Source organism: Cavia porcellus, unplaced genomic scaffold (genome assembly GCF_034190915.1).
Source record: "Cavia porcellus strain 051 isolate PalLab524CR breed Dunkin Hartley unplaced genomic scaffold, mCavPor4.1 scaffold_7, whole genome shotgun sequence".
NCBI lineage: Eukaryota > Metazoa > Chordata > Mammalia > Rodentia > Caviidae > Cavia > Cavia porcellus.
In genome coordinates this window covers 85787484-85811517 of record NW_026947490.1, presented here as the reverse complement: position 1 = coordinate 85811517, position 24034 = coordinate 85787484, and the positions used below count along the sequence as shown (strand labels likewise).

General features: G+C 37.1%; 1 protein-coding gene across 1 annotated transcript in view; it reads left to right on the top strand.

Moving 5' to 3' along the window:
- The first annotated feature begins 9078 nt into the window (after positions 1-9078).
- Positions 9079-24034, top strand: part of LOC134477103 (zinc finger protein 345-like) — a 58834-nt gene continuing 43878 nt past the window's right edge. Inside the window, exons 1-2 of the mRNA XM_063254073.1 lie at positions 9079-9151; positions 15064-15115. Coding sequence (XP_063110143.1) covers positions 9079-9151; positions 15064-15115 — 125 coding nt within the window. The remainder of the gene's footprint in view (positions 9152-15063; positions 15116-24034) is intronic.

Sequence of the window (24034 nt, the reverse complement as noted above, 5' to 3'; positions counted from 1 at the left end):
TAGTCCTGGGAGAGAAGGCACTCAAAGTGATTTCCAGTGGGCTTGCACTTGGAGAAAGCATTGGACCATTGGATCCCACGCAGCACACTGAAAAATTGGGGGGATGCACTGGAGGTTTCCAGCATGCCTATGGGCAGGTTTGGAACATTTCTCAAAACAAGAAATACAGGAAAATGACAAAAAAAAGACCAAAGTGCAATCTGAAACCTCCAGCCCATCACAAGCAAGCCTAGGAGCCATGTACATAGAAGAAAATTTAAGCCATAAACCTGAAATGCCAACATGATAACAATTGAAGTACAGAAACAAATCTGAGAGGCTACCAAAAAACTGAAATCAGAAATAATCTCATAAATACAAGAAGAAATGACAGTGCAATGAAAGAAATGCTGAACACATCTCAAGAATACATAGTGAAAACTTAGAGGAACAGTGCAAAAAGTTGGAAACTCTGAATGAATAATATAAGAAACAAACAGAATGAATGCAGGAGATTCAGTGAGATATACAGGAAATAAAAATTCCATTGAAAGATGGCAAAACTGCTTCAATAAAAATGATGATAGAATTTCAGACTTTGAAGACAAGACTATATCTAGTGAACAGGAAAGGAAAACCCTTTTAAAAATAACAAGGAATCAGGAAATAATTCAACATCTGTAAGATGATGATGCAAAGAAAACATAAGATTGATAGGGATAAATGAAAAGAACAGGACAACAAAAATGATATCAAGAGGCTATTTACAGAAGGAAACTTGAAAATTTCCCAAACATGAGAATAGAAACTGTCACTTGGATCAGTGTAGCATATAGAATTCCTAATAGCCATAACCAAAATAAAACTATACCCAGACATATAATAATCAACATTCCAGAAATCTAACATAAGAGCAGAATATTGAAAGCTTGTAGAAAGAAGAGCCAGATCAACTATAAAAGAAAACCTATCAGAATCACAGCAGACTCCTCAGCACAAATAGTGATGTCAAGAACAGCATGCATTGAAGTATTGCAGATCCTAAAGGAAAATGACATCCAACCCAGACTGGGTCCTGCAACACTGTCCTTCAGAATGGATGGGGTAATAAAATAATTCCATGAAAAAGAACAGCGGGAGAGCTTCATGATAATCAAATCAACCCTGCAATAATACTGAAAGACATTCTAGCTACACTCAGGAAAAATTCATTAAGCAAGGCACACAATTAAACAGAGTGGAAAGCATAAAGATAACATGTGTCTTAATTACATTTTACTCATCGCTGAGACAAAATACCCAAAGCCCAAAGCCGGGAAAGGAAAGATTTATTTCTTACAGTTTTTAAAGTTTTCAGTCCACACTCAGTTGGCTCCAAGGCAGGAAGGCATGGCTGGTCTGCAGTTCATGGTGGCTTCAAACAGCAAATAGGAACCAGCAAAGAGCAAGACACACCTTCTTCCTGCCATTATGTCACATCCTAGCTCCACCCCTAGGTGGATGTAGTACTAACACCATCAATCCAAGCACTAGACAATGCAAATGTGCAATGCAAACTCATGAGGCCTGGGGGACACAGACATATACAATGACATTCCACCCCTGGCCCCCAGGACTCATGTACATCATTTATACAAGAGACATTTAGTCGACCTCCAAGAGCTGCCAAAGTCCTAAGTTTCAGCATTGCAGAACAGTCCAAGTCCCAAGTCTCCTCCAAGATCTATGGCAAACTCTTTACTGTAACCCCCTTTCCAAATGAAACAAGGTTAAACATTTCTGAAATGCAAAGGCACAAGATAAATATTACCATTCCAAAAGTTACAAACAGGGGAATATAAAGTTTTGGAAACAAAGCAAGTCCAACATCCAGCAGGACAAACATTAAGTCCTAGAGTTCCATAATCAGCATCTGAAGCAATCTGGTGGCAAGCTCCAAAAGGCTTGGGTGATTCCAACCCCCACAGCACTTCTGGCAATTTCAACTCCCACAAGTTTTCTCTTAAATATTCTCTGCTCGCTTTTTGCAGATTCCCTTGGATCATCTACATTCCGGCTTTTCCAAAATTCTGGGGTCTCCACTGCACTTTTGGTGTCACCCTTCCATCTTCACAAATTGCCCTCTTAGGGGGACACTGCTTGGCGAGCCAGGGCCTTTACAATCAAGTGGAAGCCGTCTTACACTCAGAATTTGTGCATTTTCCTTGCATCTAAAATCAGCACCTTGTGGATGGCGCCAAGGTTTGCTGCAAGCTGGAGCAGTAGCCAGGCTTTTCTCTCTCTTGGCTGTAGGGATCAGTTGCCTGGGTTGCAGGGCTCTGTTTACCTTATTGTCATGAAAAGCTTCACTATGTTGCCGCCACTCTGGAAACTCATGTGGCCTCTGTAGCCATTCTGGAACCTCACATGACCTCTGTTGCCATTCTGGAGCATGGCACCCTGCAGCTTTTCCCTCTGAGCAAATTCTTTCACCCGTGCAGTGAGGCTGCAAAGGGTGGGGACCTGATTTCTAGGATGCCCAGGGCCATCTTTCTTATCTCTCTGTTTCTCCTCAGTAATCAAAATCTCAACTCTGTCTTTACAATCCACAGCCTTTCTGGAATTTTCTGGCCAAATTCACAGCATTGCAAATTATCTTGCTGGGTTCTTCGCTCTTGACTTGAAACATACAGCCCGGTAAAAGCTACCAACAATAGCCATGCCACACCCTCAATATTTGATTGCTTTTTAATTTCTTTTTCAAGATTAATCAGTACATTGCCCTTTGTCTCAGTCTCAGGCAAAGTCTCTGGGCATGAACAAAATGCAGACAAACTTCCTGCCAAGCTGTAACAGAAATCATGAGGAGTTCAACAACCAATGCAGTCCTTCTTCCCAGCAGAAACCTCCCAAGCCTAGTCTTTACCATGAGGCTTTCTATCAGCCTTCTTGTCTCCTGAGCTCTGACCAATATCTCCTGTACAGAACATCCTAAGCTGTTCTGGCTCTATGCATCCAGGCAACATGTCCAAACCATTCCAAAATGCCTGGAAACCATTTCCAAAGCCTCTCGAAAAACATAGTCAGGTATAATCAAAGTAAACAACATCACTCCTCAGTACCAAAATCTATCTTAGTTAGTTTTTATTAGTCGTTGAGACAAAATACCTGAAGCCAAAAGTTGGGGAAGGAAAGGTTTATTTCTTACAGTTTTTGGATGTTTCAGTCCACACTCAGATGGCTCCAAGGCAGGAAGGCATGGCTGGGCTGCAGGTCATGGTGGCCGCAAACAGAAAATAGGAATGAACAAAGAACAAGACACACCTTCTTCTTGCCATTAAATCACATCCTGGATCCACCCCTAGGTGGGTGTAGCACTAACACCATCAATCCAAGCACTTGACAATGGAAATGCACAAATGCACAATGCAAATGCATGAGGCCTGGGGGCACAGACATCAACCAAGACAACAGGTCAAAAATAAACCAATATATAACAGTTACAATCAGTAATGTGAATGGCCTCAATTCACCAATTAAAAGAAACAGACTTGCAGAATGGATCAAAAAAATATCATCCAACCATATGCTGCCTACAAGAAATCCATCTAATCCAAGAGGAAATGCATAGACTAAAAAAGCATGGAAAAAAAGAATCCATGCAACAAAAACCCCCACCAAAAAAAATCCAGAGGTGACTATTCTGTTAACAGACAATGTGAACTTCAAACCAAGAATGATCCAAAGAGATAAGGAATGTCACTACATGCTAGTTAGGGGGAAACTACAGGAGGAGGAAATAACAATTATATATATATATATATATATATATATATATATATATATATACACACACACATACATTGCTAAATTTGGGAGCACCCGGCCATAAAAAACAATATTAACAGAAATCAAAAATCAAATAAGCAATAATACAATTATAACAGGACACCTTAACTCACCATTGACACAAAGGGCCAGGACAACCAGACAGAAAATCAGCAAAGAAATAACAAAACTGAATCATACCTGTTAACAAATGGCCTTGACAAACATATACAGAGGGTTCCATCAATAACAACAGAATATATATTCTTCTAAGCATTACATGGGACATTCTCTAAATTAGACCATATACTAGCTCACAGGACATACTTAAGTAAATGTAAAAGAATTGAAATTATGACATACATGTTATCAGATATTAGTGATATAAAACTAGATATTAATGAGAAAAGAAACTGCAAAACCTAATAACAACATGGAAATTCAATAATACATGCCTAATCAATTAGTGGATCACAAAGGAAATTAAAGAAGAAATTAACCAATATATACAAGAAAACCAAAATACAAATACAACTTACTACAATTTGTGAGATGTAATGAAAGCAGTCCTCAGAGGAAAATTTATTGCAGTGAATTCCCACCTCACAAAAAAAGAATGAACCCTAATAAACAATCTGGTTCTACATTCTAAATATCTAGAAAAAGAAGAGCAAGCCCAAAGTCAAAAGAAAGTAGGAAATTATAAAGATCAGAGCAGTAATCAGTGCAACAAGGCAACCTTATTAAAAAAGGAAAGGCAAAACTCAATTTCATGTAATAAGGAATGAAAAGGGTAAAATCACTGCACTCTGTGGAAATACAGAAGAGCATCAGCACCTGTTTGGAAAACCTCTTACTCTCAGGTTTGATAACACATTAAAAATGGACAGATTCCTTGAAACATATGAAATACCAAATCTGGGTCAAGAAGGTGTAAAACTGCTGAATAATCCAACAATCAATGTGATTGAAAATGCAGTTAAATCCTTACCAACTTAGAAGAGCCCAGACCCAGATGTATTCACTGCAGAATTCTACAAGAAATTCAAAGAAGACTTAATGACGACACTCCTCAAACTCTTCAATGAAATTGAAAATGAAGCATTTCTTTCTAACTCATTCTTGGAAGCAAATCTTATTCTGGTACCTCAGCCTGAGAAAGATCCACCTAAAAAAGAGAACTACAGGTGAATTTCCTTAATGAACATAGATGATACTCAATAAAATATTTGCAAACAAAATGAAGCAAATCATCAAAAAGATTGTACACCACGACTAGGAGAGATTCATCCCAGAAATGCAGGGATGGTTCAACATAGCCAATTTAATAAATTTAACCCACTATATCAATAGAGCCAAAAATAAGTCACATGATCATTTTTAGAGATGTAAAAAAAAGCTTTGGATAAGGTCCAAAACTTATTCATGACAAGAAAATTACAGAAAATTTTACAATTTTCTGTAGGTGTTTTTAACTTAATATTATAAATGCCACCTATGACAAATGAACAGCATCATATAAAATGGTCAAAACCTGAAAGACTTTACTGTAAAATCAGGCACAAAACAAGGACATCCATTGTCACCACTCTTATTCAACATATTACTTTAAACAGTAGCCAGAGCAATTAGACAAAGAAGAGAATTAAAATGAGTAATTATTTGAAAAGAGGAAGTTAAATTTTCATGATTTGAAGATGACTTGATACTGTACATGAAGACCCTCAAAATTCCATTGAAAGAATCTTAGTTATAATAAATCAATAATAGTAATTTTTCTGGATACAATGTCAACACACAAAATAACAATAGCATTTCTATACACTAACAACAATATAACTAAGACAGATATAAACCAAATCCTTCACAATAACATCAAAAATATGAAATACTTAGGAATAAATCTATCAAAAGAAGTAAAAGATCTGTTGAGGGAAAATTATAATACCCTGAAACAGAAAGCAAAGAGAACCTCAGAAAATAGAAAGACGTCCTTTGTTCATGGATAGGAAAAACAAATATTGTGAAAATAGCCATTTTCCTAAAATTATTATACTGATTTAATGCAATGCCAATGAGAACATTAATAGCATGCCTCATAGATCTAGTGCAATCACTTCTAAAACTCCTCTGGAACCAGAAGAGGCCTAGAATACCAAAGACAATTTTACAACACAGACTAGGCAGGAGGTATCACTATCCATGTCTTAAAGTTATACTTCAAAGCTACTGTAATAAAATCAACATTGTCCTGGAATAAAAACAGATCTAAAGATCAATGGAATAGATTAGAAGTTACAACTACAACTACAAACACAGTTATCCACCTTGTCTTTGGTAAAGGGGCCAAACACATTGACTGGAAGAAAGATAGTCTTTTTATTAAATGGTTCTGGGAAAATTGACTTTCTGTATTGTATAGCTAAAATTAGTCCCATGAATATCACCCTATACTAAACTAAAGTCCAAGTGGATCAAAGATTTAAATATTAAAACTGAAAAAATAAATCTGCTGGAAGATATAGTGGGTATAAATCTTGAAGATATAGGGGTAGGTGGAAAATTCATGAACAAGAGCCAAACTGCAAGGGAAATACTTCACAGAATCAATAACTGGGATCATGTCTTATTAATGAGTTCTGCATGTTGAAAGAACACTCTAACACAGTGAAAAGAAAATCCACAAATTGCGAAAAAAATCTTAGTGAATTGTTCCTCAGACAAAGGATTTCTGTCTAGAACATATAAAGAACTAAAAATATCAGACCCCCGAAATTCGAAGACCCAATCTAAAAATGGGCATGTGAGATTAATACACAGTTCTCAAAGAAGAAATACAAATGGCAAACAAATACATGAAAAAATGTTCGTCATCATTAGTCATTAGAGAAATGCAAGTTAAACGAATCTGAGATTCCATCTCCCTCCAGAAAGAATGGCCAGGATAAAGAAAGCTAACAACAAATGCTGGAGAGGCTGTAAGGAAAAAGGAACTCTTCTGCACTGTTAGTTGCAGTGCAGACTGTGGAGGTCAGTCTGGAGATTCTTCTAAAAGCTGAGATTGGAAGTCACATTTGACACAGCAATTCCACTTCTGAGTTTATTCCCAGATGAACTGAAAACATTATACCACTGTTATGTATGTGCACTGATGTTTATAGCAGCACAATTTATAATAGCTAGATATTGGAAACAACCTTAGTGGCCCTCAATAGAGGAATTGATAAAAATATGTGGTATTTTTATACAGTGGAGTACTACTCAGATATAAAGAATGATCACACTGAGATATTTATAAATAATTGGATACAATTGAGACCATATTCATAATTGAAATAAATCAAACTCACATGTTAAATACCATATAGTCTCACTAGTGTAAGAAATAGTAAGTATACATAAGATTTTATGGTAATCATGGTTTCCCAGTACATTGATTTGAAGTCTTATAATATTTTAATTAATAGCTTGGAATGGTTTTATTCTGTCTTGGTTTATTTCATTATGTGTAATGGTATGATCAGCTGCTTTGAAGAGCACAAGGTATTATGGCAGCAACTGCTGATTTACTACTGTCTTGTTTTGAAATCCTATTATGCTTTTGTTCTTCTATTTTGATTGGCCCCTTCCTGTTGTGTCTTATAGGTGATAATATAAACAAATTTTAAGGAAAATGAGATGGTATAGTAGCCATATTTCATTTTCTGCTGTTTGATGTGAATTCCTGTAATACTTCCATTCTCTTGAGTGGTTTTATACTATTTCATTATTCTTGAAGATGAAAGTATGCTCAAATATTGCAAAGAGACACTATGGTAGCTACTGTTAATATCTGGTTGTTTTGTTGTGAAGTGATGTGTTGTTTGCATTGTTCTGTTCTGATTTGCTTTGTTCTGTGCTCTTTTGTTTTATTCTCTATAAAATATAATAAATAAATTCAACACCAGTCAATTCCATGCATACGAAACCCTTGTTATTTGTTTTTGAATATTTGATATTATTTATATTTTTAACATAGAAAAATGGTTGCATTGCATTAATTATGATGTATTCTCTTTTGAAAAAAACTATTGTTTGATCTATCCTAGATGTTAAGTGTGGCGTGATTCATTCCCTGAGAGTTTACTTATGTTAGAGCCTGTAATTATACCCTGTTCTTTGACTTTTGAAACTTCAGATTTCTTCTTTATTAAAATTAATTCTCCAGATGTTCATTCATTTTTAGTGTTTTATTGACATGCATTTTATAATTTATTAGAACATTCAGAAACACATTTTAGGAAACCTATACAGGTGCACTCTGTGTTGTTTGGTCTTCAGAATTAGTATAATGTTCTTTCCTTTATTTGGTGTGATTTCTAATGTCTATGCATCATTAGAGGCGCAGTGGTCCCCAGACACAGGCATTACACAGATGGGGCATGCTCCTCAGCGCTAGAGTCTTCATTTTCTCATGGCATCCCTTACTAATAATGTCTTATTTTGACATTGATGCCACTTTGTGGGAAGAGGGGTTCAAGGTTTCCTTTTATACCATGTCCTAGTCTGCAATTTCTTAGCACTCTATTTCCTTGGTTTTATGTCTGAAAAATCTTAAGTCTGTCTACTGATTACAGCACATAATGTAACTGTTAACGGGTTCATTGAGGGAATTGTGGAGATATACCTCAGCATGTTGTGCACAATGAACACAAATTAACTTGTCCATTAAAAACTAAGTATTCTTTCTACAAAGATCCTCTCTGAAATGGAAACCTCATTCCAATCCCATATCCATATTGCTGTTCCTACCCTTTGTAAGAAACACACTTCCAAAGTGTCGGCTTTTCAAGATTTCAGTCTGAATTCAAATATTCTTAATAATTGTGTCTCTGTCTGGTTCACTGGAGGATCATTTCCTAGTAGAAATATGTGGAACAATTCACCCAATGCTTTAGTGTGTGTCCTCAAGTAAGCGGGACACTTCCTCCTAAGATTTCTTTTCCTGGAAAAGGATTAATTGTAACATTTAGAGGGGGGGAAATGGCAAGAAAGAAAAATGCATAAGTTCAGTATTAGTGCCATAAAACCTCCAAGAGCATCAAAACAAATTCCTGATGTGCATAAAATAGCTATATGATAATCATAGTAGCATCGAGAAATACTTAGAAGTAATTGTAATTAATTCATTATTCACAGAATGTAAAACATTAGAGGAAATGTTACCTGAAGGGTTATTCAGCATAGAGGCAAAATTATCTTCATGTAGAAGAGTATATATTTGGCTCAATTATTTGAGAGCCTGCCTAAGAGATGTCGCTAAAACCTCTTGTGAGAGTGGTTGCTGCTGCCTGTGGCCCGGGTGTCTGTGAGAAGCAGAGTGTTGGTGAGTGACGTGATTGATGTGTAGTTTGACACTGTGTGTTATGTGGGGGAGGGAATAAAACTCCAGGAAGATCCAGGCAGCAAAAGCAGTGATAGAGGCGCTTGTACCACCACCTGCTGGAACTTTCTCCCTGAATTGGGAGACCAGACCGGCTCCCCACCAAAGGGTAAGAGTAACAGCTGTGGCTGGGAGCTCAACCCAGCTTGTGGGAACTTTCACCCTGACCTGGGAACCCAAGCTGGTTTCCCACCAGACCCGGGACCAGCCCAGTTCAGAGACTATAGCAGCTATGGCTGGGAGCTCCGCCCAGCCTGCAGGAACTTTCTCCCTGACTTGGGGGACTAAATGGGCTCCCCACGGACCAGAGACTAGACCGGAAGGGTAAGAGTAACATCGGTGGCTGGGAGCTCTGCCCAGCCTGTGGGAACTTTCCCTGTGACCTGGGGACTCAGGCCAGTCTCTACCAGACACGGGGACCAGGCCAGATTAGAGATGGTGGCAGCAGTGGCTGGGAGCTCAGCCCAGCCTGAGACACTCTTCCTGGCCTGAGGAGCAGGCCATGGTTCCCTGCTGGGTCCTGTAAGTGGGGCGATCACAAGGTACCCCATCCCAGGCTGGTGGATCTCTCTCCCACACCTGGAAAAACACTTGAAGCTTCCAAATACAGGAAAATGATAAAATGAAAGTCTAAAATGCAATCTCAAACATCCAGCCCATCCCAAGAAAGCCCAGGAGCCATGTGCATAGAAGAAAAAACATGCCACATGACTGAAATACCTGAAATAATGGTAACCGAAATAAAGAAGCAAGCATGGGAAACCCTGAAGGAATTCAAACTAGAAATATTCTCTCAGATGAAAGAAGAATTGATAAAAGAAATGAAGCAGATACTAAACATAGCTAAAGAAGAGGCAGTTAAAAAATTAGAGGAACTAAATGGAAGGATAGAATATCTGCATGAACAGTATAGGAAGCAAACAGAATACATAAAACAGATGCAAAGAGATATACAGGAAATCAAAAACTCCATTGAAAGTTGTAAAAACCGCCTCAGTGAATGTGAAGATAGAATCTCAGACCTCGAAGACAAGATTGCAACAAGTGAATAGGAAAGAACAGATATTTTAAAAATAACAAGAAATCAGGAAATAACAATTCAACACCAAAAGGATGACACAAAGAGAAACAACATAAGATTGATAGGGATAAATGAAAAAGAAGGGGACAACATAAAGGATGTCAAGAGGATATTTAGAGAAGTAATAGCTGAAAATTTCCCAGACATGAGATTGGAAACTGATATCAAGATCAATGAAGCATATAGATCTCCAAATAGTCACAACCCAAATAAATCTACACCCAGATATATAATAATGACCATCTCAGAAATTGAACAAAAGAATAGAATATTAAAGGCTGTCAGAGAGAAAAGACAGATCACCTATAAAGGACAATCTATCAGAATTACAGCAGACTTCTCAGCACAAAAAATAAAGTCAAGAAGAGCATGGAGTGATGTATTTCAGATCCTAAAAGAAAATGATTTTCAACCTAGGCTGATGTACCCTGCAAAACTGTCCTTCAAATTTGATGGAGAAATACTATACTTCCATGAAAAAGATCAGCTGAAAAACTTCATGATTACCAAGCCAACCCTGCAAAGAATACTGAAAGACAGCCTAGATACATTTAGGAAAAAACCACTAAACAAAGCAGACAGTTAAACAGAGCAGAAAGATAACATGCAATGCCAGAAAGATAATATGTCAACAATAAACCAATTTATAACAGTTCTTACTATTAATGTAAATGGTCTCAATACACCAATTAAAAGAATCAGACTGGCAGAATGCATCAAGAAACAAAATGCAACCATATAGTGTTTACAAGAAACCCACTTAACTCAAAAGGATATTCACAGACTCAAAGTCAAAGGATAGAAAACAGCATTCCATGCAACAGGAACCCAAAAAAAAGCTGGAGTAGCTATTCTGTTTGCAGACAAAGTGAACTTCAAGCCAATAATGATTAGAAAGGATAAATAAGGTCACTACATGCTGGTTAGGGGAAAACTCCAAAAGGAAGATATAACTATCTTAAATATATATGCACCAAACTCCAGAGAACCCAGTTATATAAAACAAGTACTAACAGAAATGAAAAACCAAATCAGTAGTAATACAATTCTGACAGGAGATCTTAACACACCACTGACACCAATGGACAGATCAACCAAAAAGAAAATCAATAAAGAAATAAAAGAACTGAACTGCACCTGTGAACAAATGGACTTAATAGATATATACAGAGTATTCCACCCAACAACAACAGAATACACATTTTTCTCAGCAGTACATGGGTCATTTTCTAAAATAGACCATATATTAATTCACAGAACATATTTCAATAAATGCAAAAGTGTTGAAATTATCCCTTGCATGCTATCAGACCATAACGCCATGAAATTAGTAATCAATGATAAAAGATGTTGCAAAAATCCCACAAACACATGGAAACTGAATAACACACTCCTGAGTAATCAGTGGGTCACAGAGGAAATTAAAAAAGAAATTAAGGAATACCTACAAACAAATGAAAATACAGATACAACTTACAGGAATCAGAAGACAATAAACACCATTTTTGATAAAGACAACTTGAGGCCTCACTGTGGGCAATGAGTTTAACCCATTATGCTGATGTCTCTGGCTCTAAGATTTGTTCCCATAGAACCTAAGATTTTGTGTAACAGCAGCTCCCACGACCCGCTTACCTTGAGAGACATAACTGCTTTTATCAGAGAAGTAGGATGGAACTCTAGACAGTAGCTTATCCACTAGATAAGGTCGATGTTCCGTGAGGTGTTCAATGACCTCAGTACAATTGTGGTGAGGCGATGAGGGGTCATCCTCAGGCAGCAAAGTAGCCGAGTTTGAAGCTGCTGTTTTCAGAAATAGTGCCTGATAATGTATGGCTCAGGAATTAGACATCCATCAGTCTGGTGGGGCCTTGATGAGAGTCTCCAGTGAATAGGAGGAAACAATTAAGAGTTTGTGTCCAAAAGTCAATTTTTAAGCCTCCTTTATGAGGGGGTCATTGATGAAATCACCGCAGACAGGGTGGCCATCTGGCTGCCACAGAACCAAGTCTCTTGGAAAGGTAGGCAACAGGCCTCTGCCAGGGTCCCAAACTCTGGATCAGTCCTGTGGCTCCTAGAAATTTTGTACTTGTCTTTTAGTCACAGGGACTGGAATCCGTTAGATGGCTCACAACAACCAGTGTAGTCTTTTTTTGTGTAGACTGGTTCTGACAAGGTCGGGGGGAATCGCATCAGAGCAGTTACTTTCTCGGCTGGCCTCTCTGATGTGCTTGTTACTCTTTGAGCGGCCTGATCTGCCAAATTGTTTTCTCAGGTGAATAGCAGCAATCTGCTGACAGCCAGACTGCTGCCAGCAAATCTAGCATCTGTGGAGCCCTCTTTTTTTTTTTTTTTTTTAAATCTTAGCTCTGGCCGAGGTTAAGAGACCTCACTCTTAATAGATGGCTCTATGTATATGTATAGTAGCAAAAGCATATCTACTATCAGAATAGATGTTTACCCTCTTTCTCGTGGCTAGTTTTAGTACCTCAGTCAAAGCAATAAGCTCTGTCTTTTGGGCAGAGATGCCAGGCTCTAACCGTTTAACTCAGAGTACCTCCTTTTTGGTGGTCACTGCTGTCCCGGCCACTCATCTGTCTCTGCCATTCTGGATGAAGCTGGTTTCATCTGTGAAATTTCTCAGGTCACTGTCAGGCATAAGGGTGGCTGGGTTTAAAGCTGAAGAAGTTTTGAAAACTACCGATTCTGGGTCTAGGAGCAGGGCCTAATAGTGTGAGATTTTAGCATTCACATTTTCGGGAGGGGTTTTGTTAAGAGTCTCTAAACTGTGGGAGGTCACTACAGAAATCTCCTGTCCAAAAGCGAGTTTCTTAGCCTCTTTTAAGTAGCATTGTCACAGCGGCCAAAATTTCTAGGCATGGAGGTCACCCTCTTGTTACTGGATTGAGCCTTTTGGAAAGATAGGCTATAGGCCTCTTTTAAGGGCCAATGACCTGGGTTAGGACTCCTTTGGCAATGCCCCTGAGTTTACCTATGAACAAAATGAATGGCTTGGTAACATCAGGGAGTCCCAGGGCTGGGGCCTCTGTCAAGGCCCACTTGAGCTGCTGCAAGATCCGTTTACATTTATAAGTCCAGTTTAGTGAGTTTTTCTCTTAAGAGAGCCATATAGGGGGTGAGCTGTTTCAGTAAAATTTAGAATCCACAGCCTGGAGTATCCGACAGCTTCTAGAAATTCACGCACCTGTTTCTTAGTTTCTGGGAATGGGATCTGCAAGATAGCCTGGGCTCCTTTTTAGACAAAGTCCTCCTTTTTTTTTTTTTTCTTTGCAATTTGTAGCCCAGATAAGTCACAGCCTGACAGCACGATCAGGCCTTTTTAGCTGAGACTTTATAGCCTAATTGCCCCAAAGTCCTTAACAGTTTCTCAGTTGCCTCTCGATAAGCTTACAAGCTTCTGGGTGGGTCGAGGCTATTAACAAGTCATTCACGAACTGGAGGAGCACTATCTCAGGGTGTTTTTTTTTTTCTTTTTTTTCCCTAAATTTTAAAAGATCTCTTGTGTTATCTCTGTCAACTGGCTGAGGGGCATTTTCTCAAAAACTCTCAAACCTTTGTAATCTTTTTTTTTTTTTTTTTTTTTTTTTTTTTTTTTTTTTAACATGTGGGGCCGACTGAGTTGCAAAGAGAACAACTGGCAATGCTGGGGAAACCCCCTTACCTTTGGATGTCCAATCGGGGTGGGACAAAGGGAAAACATGGTTTTGGCATTCCGGATCAGAGAGCAGGCTTTTTCTGGATGGCACACCACCCTTTGTCCCAGGGTGTCACTTGTCAGGCCTTCATTTTACTGAAATTAAATACTTAACAAAAAGAAGCTTTTTCATACGTAACAAAATTGTGCCATATAATCTCCCAGATGTCCACAGCACATGTAAGAACTTATATCTTAACTCTATTATCATCTATAATCTCATATTAATGGAAACACCTTGCAGCAAAGGTTTAGAATCTTATAAATAAATCTACCAAAACTGATCTAATATTGTCAAATTTTGAACACATTTACTTCTTGTCAAACCTGCTGTTTTCAGTACTATAACCAAGACAAATAAAATTTACATCATCTCGTGCTTTTTATAACTTACAATATACCTCCAAGTTTTATCTTCTTTCATATTCTGGCACAGCCAGACATTTTTACTTGAAAACAAACCACTTTCTTTGTCCCTCCTTTTTACTATTACCAGTCAATTACCTTTTCTCTTGCTTCTCAGACAACATTAAAACTCACAACAGAACCCTTGAAGTCACCTTCTAGTAGTCTAAATCATATTTAATTATTTTATGTCTTTTTACCACATTAAAATGCTGTTTTGTTTTGTTTTGTTTTTAAACTATAACCTTTTTACTGGCTCAATTACAGTATGACCTGGTTTTCACTTGGTAAAGTTGATATGATTCTTAAAAACCATACATATACACATATATGTGCACATATGTTTACATTTTAACCAGAAAGAAAAATACTCTTTTTAAAAGGCATGCCAAGGTTGCAAGCAATCAGTTGAAGACTTATATATTAAACAAGGCGCCACAACATTAAAGACACAAACAAAGGTTGTTTCTTGCACAGTTTGGTGAGCTAAAGGAAATAATTTTTCTTATTATGAACCTTGGATCTAATAAGCCATATGGATCCTGCAACAGAAATGGGCAACAAGCCCCTAAGTTAGTAACAAGTTTAAACAGGCAACCAAGGAGAGGGCATTTTCCCCTCAGCTGTACCATCATTAATCATGTCCTTTTTAAGCTGGAGAGAAAGATTGTGAGCTCACTCTCAAACCTCGGGCCAATGGTCTAAGGTAAGGGAGAGAGGAGATGAAGTTGTCTGTCCCATCTTATCCTGGAGAAAAAGAGAATAATAACAACAAACAGGGAAGACACAGAAAAACACAAAAAGTTTACATTTCAGAACACAACTCACAAGCCGGCATCATGCACACACATACCAAAACCACCAGGTGGAAACGAACCGGCGGAGTATTCCACTGCGAACGTAGCCATGTAATGGCTACATCCAATGGCAGGAGCGACCTGCCCGACTCAGCAGGAGCGACCTGCCTACCCAAACTGGTGAGCCACCAACGAATGTTCCTCAGGGGAACTTTGGGGCGTCCCCCAAGAGAAACAAACTGCCTTTGAAATCAGAACCAAAGAAAACGAACGGTTCAGGGCAGTAAAAGAAAGAGGAGAAAATAAGTGATCGATCAAGATGAAAGTAAACAAAAACCGGCCATACTACTTACGCCAGAGAGGTGCCGTTGGGGGTCTCCCTCTGCGAGGAGGTCTGATCTCAGTTTGATCTCGCTGGGGCCTCCAAAATGTTAGACCGGTGTCACAAGGAAGACTCCAAGGGCCTCGCTGTCATCTAAGAACAATGGGGTTTTTATTATTCCGTGTACACGGGGTCCTCCAAACAGGTGGAAACGGAGAACCCTGAGTTGGAGCAGGGCTGGTGTATTTAAGGGGGAAAAACTGCAGTGTAAGCATTTATTACAGAGGCCAATCATTACAGTTAGTGCGGAGCAGTGGGCATCTTATCTGTCTGCTATTGGTCAGTTCATAAGGGGTGACCAGCAGGTCAGAGTTAATTAACTGTCTTTGTTCTGCACAACTTGTCTTTAAGACACCTGGTTTCTGTAGACTTAAGTCTGACATATTTTACAACCTTGATTAGCATAATGGCAGGCTCTATCTCTGAGTTCCCTGGCACAGCACATCCCCAGCATATCACAGCCACAGAGGTTGTTTTTATTTCTGCAGGGCTGAGTTAGGACTGAGTCACGAGGCCCAGTGCTGTTTCTAGCTGAGAAACAGCATCTTGTTTTTAACCTTTAAATTTCTGGTTCTACAATATATCCAGCAGAAATTCATGTTCTTTTAAATTTAAGAATGAATTTTAGGTACAACCAAGGTTAAGAGAAGAATTATTTATTGAGTGAAAGAATGCTTCTGTGAGAGAGACAGAAGGGGTCCCATGTGGATTGCCAAAGACTCTGCACTTTCCAGGAATTTTTATAATGTAAAACAATGAGATGAGGCAAGTCTAAAGACAGATTAAGAACTCACAAGACAGGCAGGCATGAGATGTAAAAGAGCTATGGTCAAACAATCAGTTTCCTTCCGCAGGTAAAATTGACTAAATCAGAGAAAATGGGAATTTGAGTCATGTAACAAGCTAGCATTCTTTATGGATCAGTGACTTTTTCTGTATGGGGTTGTAATGGCAACTCCTGTCTTCTCAAGGTGATCCATATCTAATCCCTAAGGATTATACTTAAGGGTGTGGTTATATTTCTTTGCCATATATCTTGAGATCTGATCCACAGCAAGTGGTGTGTGTCTCTTCCAAAGTCACCAGATATCTGGTCCTCTGTGCAGGCTCCTTCTGGATCCTAGCCCTGTCTGGTGCATGTAATATTTCTAACTATCTCAACTGCCAGTGAGAAGATGACAGAAATATGCTATATTGGTGGTGAAGGTTGTGCCTCTGCTTTGCTGGAGGGAATTGGATCCCTTTCTGTAGTTTACACAGTCCTTAATGCTCAGAGTCTCCTACATCATCCATTGTATTGCTAGGGACTCAGGCATGCACTACCATGCCTGGATCAGTGTTTTATTTTCATGTCATGAAATTTCACCAAGAATTCACTGTTGGGGTGAAGTAAACAACACTGAGTCAAGGTGGTGCACAAATTTAATGCCAGCCTCTTGGGAGAGTTAGAAGTGTTTAAAAATCAAGGCCACCCTGGATAACTGAACAAGAAGTTTTTCAACATGAGATGCACATTGAAAGTTTATGTCCATCTCAAATTATCTTTTCTAAAGTCCATGGGGCTTGGATAATGAAGAAAAATGTTTGAGATTAAACTTATATTGAATTTTTAAGTTGACACATAGTTTGTGCTAGTGATACATGGCACAATGCAAAGTTTATAGGCTCATGTTGGAGAATACAGAGATGAGTCTCGGGTCTCTGAAAAAGGACACCATGCATGAACAACCAATGAATCACAGTGTCCTTCATTCAGTGAGGTACATGTGATATTTAGCATTGTATTATGAATTTCTTTGTTATATCTGAAATACAGATCAAATCAGTATTCAGTAGGTTTAAAAAAACTAATGCTTAATGATAGCACTTGCAATAACAGGTTTGTTTTTTGTGCATATTCAATTCATTTTGTTGTCAGTTAGTTTTAGTTTGATCAAGTCATTTTACTTAGGAAACTCAAATATCTCTTTTGTGTCATTCCTTCCAGTCTTCTTATTGTCCCCTGTAGAACAGGAGCCTGACTTACCCAGTTGTTTCCAGTTTGGATAGCTGTATTCACTTATTTCTCTTGAGCAGCTCTATCAGGAGAGCAGTGCAATTCTGTTTGGAAATGTCAGCACTACTCTGGTTATCTTGTGTCTGTGTTTCCCTGGATTTTTTTACTTATTGTTGTACTGACATGGCCATACAGTCATACTGCTTGACCTATACCCCCAAGACAAGAGGATGAAATGGAAATTTTAAATTAGCTTAAACTGAGCTGAGAGGTTAGCATTAAGTTTATAATTAGACATTACAAGTGTTTTTGTAATGTATATTTTAATGTCATCTCTGTAACACAGGTTCAGGTTTATAATTTCAACTGAGTGATGTGGTTTATCATCAGAAGGATTCATATTTTCAGGAGGTTCATCTCTTTAAATGGAGGGGAGTTTCTAAGGTATCTAAGACTTTATTAGAGTATGGACTATATGCATATTTGTGTGAGCACACAGAAATCATTCAATAAGGTGACTAGAGCATGAAAATCAATAGATTCAGCTCCTGGGGCCTTCACTCAAGTAGAATGGGGGAGATGACAATGCCCAGGAAAAATAGGCAAGCACATTGTCTATTTTGTGATTAATTTTTTCCACTTAAAATAAGATTTGGGCATATTTGGTTTTTCATGATATGAATTACTGCTTTAAATCCATGAGCATGATGTAGTACTCATTGAGTATGGCAAGCTGCAGAATATTGGAATGATTGTGTCTAATGTACAGATAATTTTGTGAATCTTTTCCTTCTGAGGAAGGGATTCTGGTGGTTATAGGCCTTTACTGGTAAAATGTTTCTTTATGTTCTGAAAAAATTTAAGAGAATCTGAAAATAATTACTATGTATATAGAATATCTGTGAAGGGAATTCTTAGCAAAATAAAGATTAATATTTTGTAATGATTACTGTGGTGTGTCTCATGATAAGTATGAATATCCCAGTCCATTTTTAATGCTCTGCAGTTCTTTGTGGATTACTGATTTATAGCACATGGCAAATGACTCACTTTCTATATGCTTGACAACAACCAATTTGACCTGGCTGGAATAATAAGGGGAAAACAAGTCTGTTACTTTTCTCTTCATGGGCACAGGTATTTGGCATTGCCTTATGATATTGGCCTCAGGTTGTTCATGCTCTCAGAATCAAATCTTCAACATTTGAGTGGAGATTCTTCAGCAGAGACAGAGTATGACAGGCAGGGGCCATCCACCAGATGTAATCTTGTGGGTCATGTTTCCTTGTAACATGAGGCCACACCCAGACATGTCTTTCCTAATAACCTCAGTGTTCAACACTCAGAATGTGACAGTAGAAGTCTAGGCATCAGGCATGCAAAGTTGGGTACATTACTTTAGAAAAATTAGTAAGCCACAAGAGATTAACTTTCATTCCATGAGATGGAAAAGTCTATTACAGAAAATATACCATGCTGAATCCTTGTCTTCTCACAAGGCCAAATTGAGGGTGGGACACTGCATGCAGCCTTTCTTCTTCTCTCCATTCAGGTTTAGTTTTAATAAGTCTTGAATCCATTGTAGTGACACTGCTGGATATTTTAACCCAGTCATAGGAATTGCCAAGGACATCTAACTGTGATAATTAAAATAATATGTGGTCTCAAGTAGAGAGATAGTATCCTCTACATTGTGTTTCATTATAATGATGTAGAATTCCAGAATCAGTGGACACACACTCACAATTCCCAGTCCTTCTAGGATGTTTAAAAATCACATGAGAATTTTTTTAAAAGTTTAATCAATAAATTTTAACAGACATATTACTATGACTATGATGAAAATAATTACTAAGACCCTTCCAGGCATGTGTAAACTACTGTCTTACATCTAGGGTCATGCAATAAATGAGTAAACTGTTGAATACATTAGGTTCTATACCTTATAATGATAAAAATTGGATGTTATGGTAGGAATTTAAAAAGCAGAAAGTGAAATAATGCTGTAAAGGACAACTTGCAAAGGGGTTGCCTGTTAGAAATAAAAATTGATCTGTGAAGTAGGGCATTCACATGTACATTCAATTTTTTAAAACTGGGAATCAAACTCATGATTCCACATTGCCAAATAAGCACTGTGCTGCTGACGTATGTCCCTGATCTTGTACAAGAATTTTTTTCTCTATGTGCAGAAAAAGAAGCACCATTGCTCATGTGATTATTATACCTCATTGATAGTGAGGTATCAATGACTGGACATGGTTGAAAAGGACACACTAAATGATGCACATTGTGCTCTTTATATGTTCCATATGTAGTGTTCATATTTTTTTTTAAATTATGTCAGTGTGAATAGCACGTGGTACAATGCTCGTAATTTCAATACATTGTTGACACCAATTTTATATTTACGTGGCAAATATCTATTTCAATCCAGAGATATTGTTTGTGGTAAATTATTTTGAAATTTCTATTAATTTTTATTGCAACTTTAATTTTTTCACCATATAGACCACTATTTGAAAGTGAATATATTTGTATGCATTCCAACTTATTCTTTGCTAATTTTTTCATCTTGTGTATTTTCTGTGTCCACTGACATCAATGTAGGATATCTTTCCTCAGATATTTATGTATTTAGTTACATTAATTACTCAGTAATGCCTCTAATACTTCTAAGAGATTCTTCTCTATTGTTCTTTGGAATCTGCACAAATATAGAGCAATGAAATATCATATTTCTTGTGGAGTGATTAATATTTTTATATTGTAGCAATTTTCTCTAGCTCTCTCTGGAAACTTAGCTTCCAGATGCTCAGGGATGGACCTGTTATGTGCTCTGCTGGCCCTAGTCTCAGACTTCCCAAAGACTGCCATGCTGAGTGATGCCATACATTCAGCTCACAGCTGCTCTGTTGAGCCTCCCTCTGCATTATGTTCTCTAATGTTCTACAATTGAATTCTTTGTTCTTTTCCAGTACCTGCATTCACTGTTTTTAATATGTTTTGAGGCATCAATTTTGAGGAACTGAAATAATTCTAAATGTACATTCATTGTCATGGAGTGTGAAATCCTTAATTATTTAAGCTTTTTGTTGAAACATGTTATTTAAAATTTGTGATTTAATCTCTCATTTAAGAGCATTCATAATTTTTCTGCTTTTCAATTATAATTTTATTCCAGTATTGTGTAAGAGCCTGCTTTGCATGACTTCCACTCCACTGACTATGTTACATTCTATATTGCTGCACTGAACCTGGGTTACATGTGTGAATACTTCTTGGCTTGCTGTGAGGACAGTTTGCTATGTCTTTCTGTGAGAAAACATTCAAAACAAAATATTTTGTAGATGTTAGAAAGAAGTCGCTTGTGTGTAGATTTTCATAAACTCCATAGTAAAGGAGTTTGTGAAACTTAAGAATAAATCTAATTATTTTGTCTTCCACACTTCAATATTGTTTGGTTATTTTCACAAATGTGATTTAGATTTTCTTTTCTATTCATTATTTCTCCTGGATCACATAAGTTTTGTTTATTTTTAGATTTGTGCTCATTGATCTTAACTCTATGTAAAATCTTTGTATTGTGTTCCCAAGAAATGTTTTCTTGTTTAATTCCAATCTTCATGGATTTCAATTTCTTCTAATTTTCATGGCTGCGTGATTTTCTTCAGAGGAGAGTTTTGCACTAACTGAATGTTTTTCAGTATAAATTCACTGTAATTCATGTTTCTGTTTCCCATTTCAATAGTTCACCAATGCACATAGGCAAGGATAGAGTGCAGGCCAGATTTCTAGGGACATACCTGTTTCTTTCTGAATGTCAAGTAACATATTGTACTTTCTTGCTTAGAAGCACAATGCCAGCTGAATTGTGACATAATATTCTATTTCCATGTGGATGAATTGAAGGTTTTCTTCCTTTTCTGAGATCCCTTTTTCCACTTGTATGAATGTTGGATGTCAAATGTTTTCCTGTTTATTATGCAAAATGTTTACTTGCGCAAAAATATTGAATGTTTGTAGGCTTTTTTTTTCTCTAACTTACTTCTACAGTAGTTGAAATAATCAAACGTGCTTGTATTCTCTTTTTGGTACTGGAAATTGTACTCAGGCCTTTGCAAATGTCAGAAAAGTGTTTGTACCATGGAGATATATCCCTGATACAAAGATGTGATTTGTCAATGACTGTAAATTACTTTTAATTTTCATTTGGTATGGGAGTTTGATGAATGACCTCATTTTGTAGTCTGAACTGTCCTTGTTACATAGCCCAAGCTTGGCACTGTATCCATGGCAAGTGTGAAATTTGTGGTAATCCTCTTACATCACCATTTCAAGTGAGAGAACAGGCATATACTACTCCATTGGACTGAAATCTTCCTTCTGCATTTAGTGACCAGTTAATTTGCTATGCCTCAATTTTTACTGCATTTCAAATATGTTTTTCCACCTTATCTTCCTTTGCACCCCAGTGGAATTTCTACTATATAAGTACAAGGAGATAAGTTAGTAACCCTCAGCTATAGACTTATAGCTGCATTTTCCCTAATTTCCTTGTCTATAAAATGGTCAAATAAAACTTTTATGTCATTAAATTTTAATAATTCATAAATCTCCTTTCATATTCCACTAAATATTCATCTATAAATCTAGACTCAATACAATAATGCTGTTGATAAAGAAAGAGTAACTCAGTGTTATGAATAAACAAGTATTTTGTGAATGGTGCTTTGTATGCTCACTCTTTGAGGTCTGCTTTAAAGTAAGTGAAAAATTACATTATTGGTGGCCCTCAAGGACAAACCGTGCTACAGTTCTGTGATTGCTTTGGCAATGTGTTATAGTCCAGTGTCAGTGTTACTGGGTGACTATATTTGAATGTATTTGAGGTTTGATGACCATGATATGCAGTTAATAGTTGAAAAAATGAATTTCAGTTAGACTATTTATGAGAGGAACTGAGATATATCAGGTTGTGTGTGCCAGAACTTCAGGACCCTTGTCATTATTTAGGAGACAGTGACCTTTGAGGATGTAGCTGTGAACTTCACCCCAGAAGAGTGGGATTTGCTGACTCTATCTAAAAAGAAGCTCTACAGAGGAGTGATGTGGGAAACATATATGAATATTACTGCCACAGGTAAGGATGACATGATTATTTACTTATACAAACAGCATTAATTATTGCTCAGTGATGCAGTTTAATATACTTGATATTTGTTTGTATATCTCAAGTCTGATTATACTGAGTATAAATCAAATCAGTGATGTTTTAATGTACAGTTATAGTGAGTGATTTTATTTCTATGTCCATATTACAGGAAGAATATGGAATAATCAGCAAATTAAGGAAGAGGACAAAAATTGCTCAAGAAATCTAAGGTAACTGAAACACATTAGAGAAAGGGAATATTACTTAATTGTCAGTGTGTGAGCATAAATATTACAACAAAGGAACTTTAAGAAATGAGATCATGTTATACTTTATTTAACCTCTGAAATATATCAGGAGATACACTTGATTTTATTTTGTGTTATCTGGGAATCCATAGAAACATATTTCATTGTAAGAATCAGAGGAAATTCTAATACTATGAAGTAAATAACACTAATGGTTCAGTTTAAAAATTGCCTTCATGATCAACATCATAGAAATATATAGGAGTAATTTTAAATATTGTATTCTGATATGTAGGAAATGAACAAATTGTGAAAGTTTATAGAAACTCATCTTCAAAATATAATTTATTTATACATGTGAATACTGAGACTTTCATGATCGAGAATTATTTTCACATAGGATCAGTATTCAAAATGAAAATAACTTGTGTTATAATAAGTACTTTGAAAATATCCCATAGAATGCTGAGTTCTTCAAGTTTAAAATTCTTCATACATTGTTGATGGATGCATAAAATAAAAATGTGATAATAAATATTCTGCGGTCTGAAAATTAAAACAATATGTTTCATATTGTTTCACATGTATCTCCACAATTGTATCCTTATTTTTAATCTTATGAGCCATGATTTTATACTGTAGTTCAGGTTGACTTTGAACTTACTGTGAAGCCCATAATGGCCTGAAACTCACAGCGATCCTCCTGCCTCTACCTCATGATTTTGAGTGGGTTGTACTGCATCATTATGTGTAATGCTTCTCTCAGTATATTGTCAAATACATTAAAATCATCAAATGTTAGTGATCCATGATTGTGTTGTTTCTTAAATCACATGAAAGGGCATTTACAATATCTAATACATAAACCAACTCAACAGTAGCTAAGCAATGAGAAGAGCCGTGATGCCTATCACTGGATGCAAAGGTAAACAAAATGTGGAGTCAGCTCACCATGGTGGTGCATTCCTGCAATCCTAGCAGCTGGGGAGGCTGAATCAGCAGTTGAAGTTGAGCTTGGGCAAGTTGAGGGTCAGTAAAAGTCTCTCC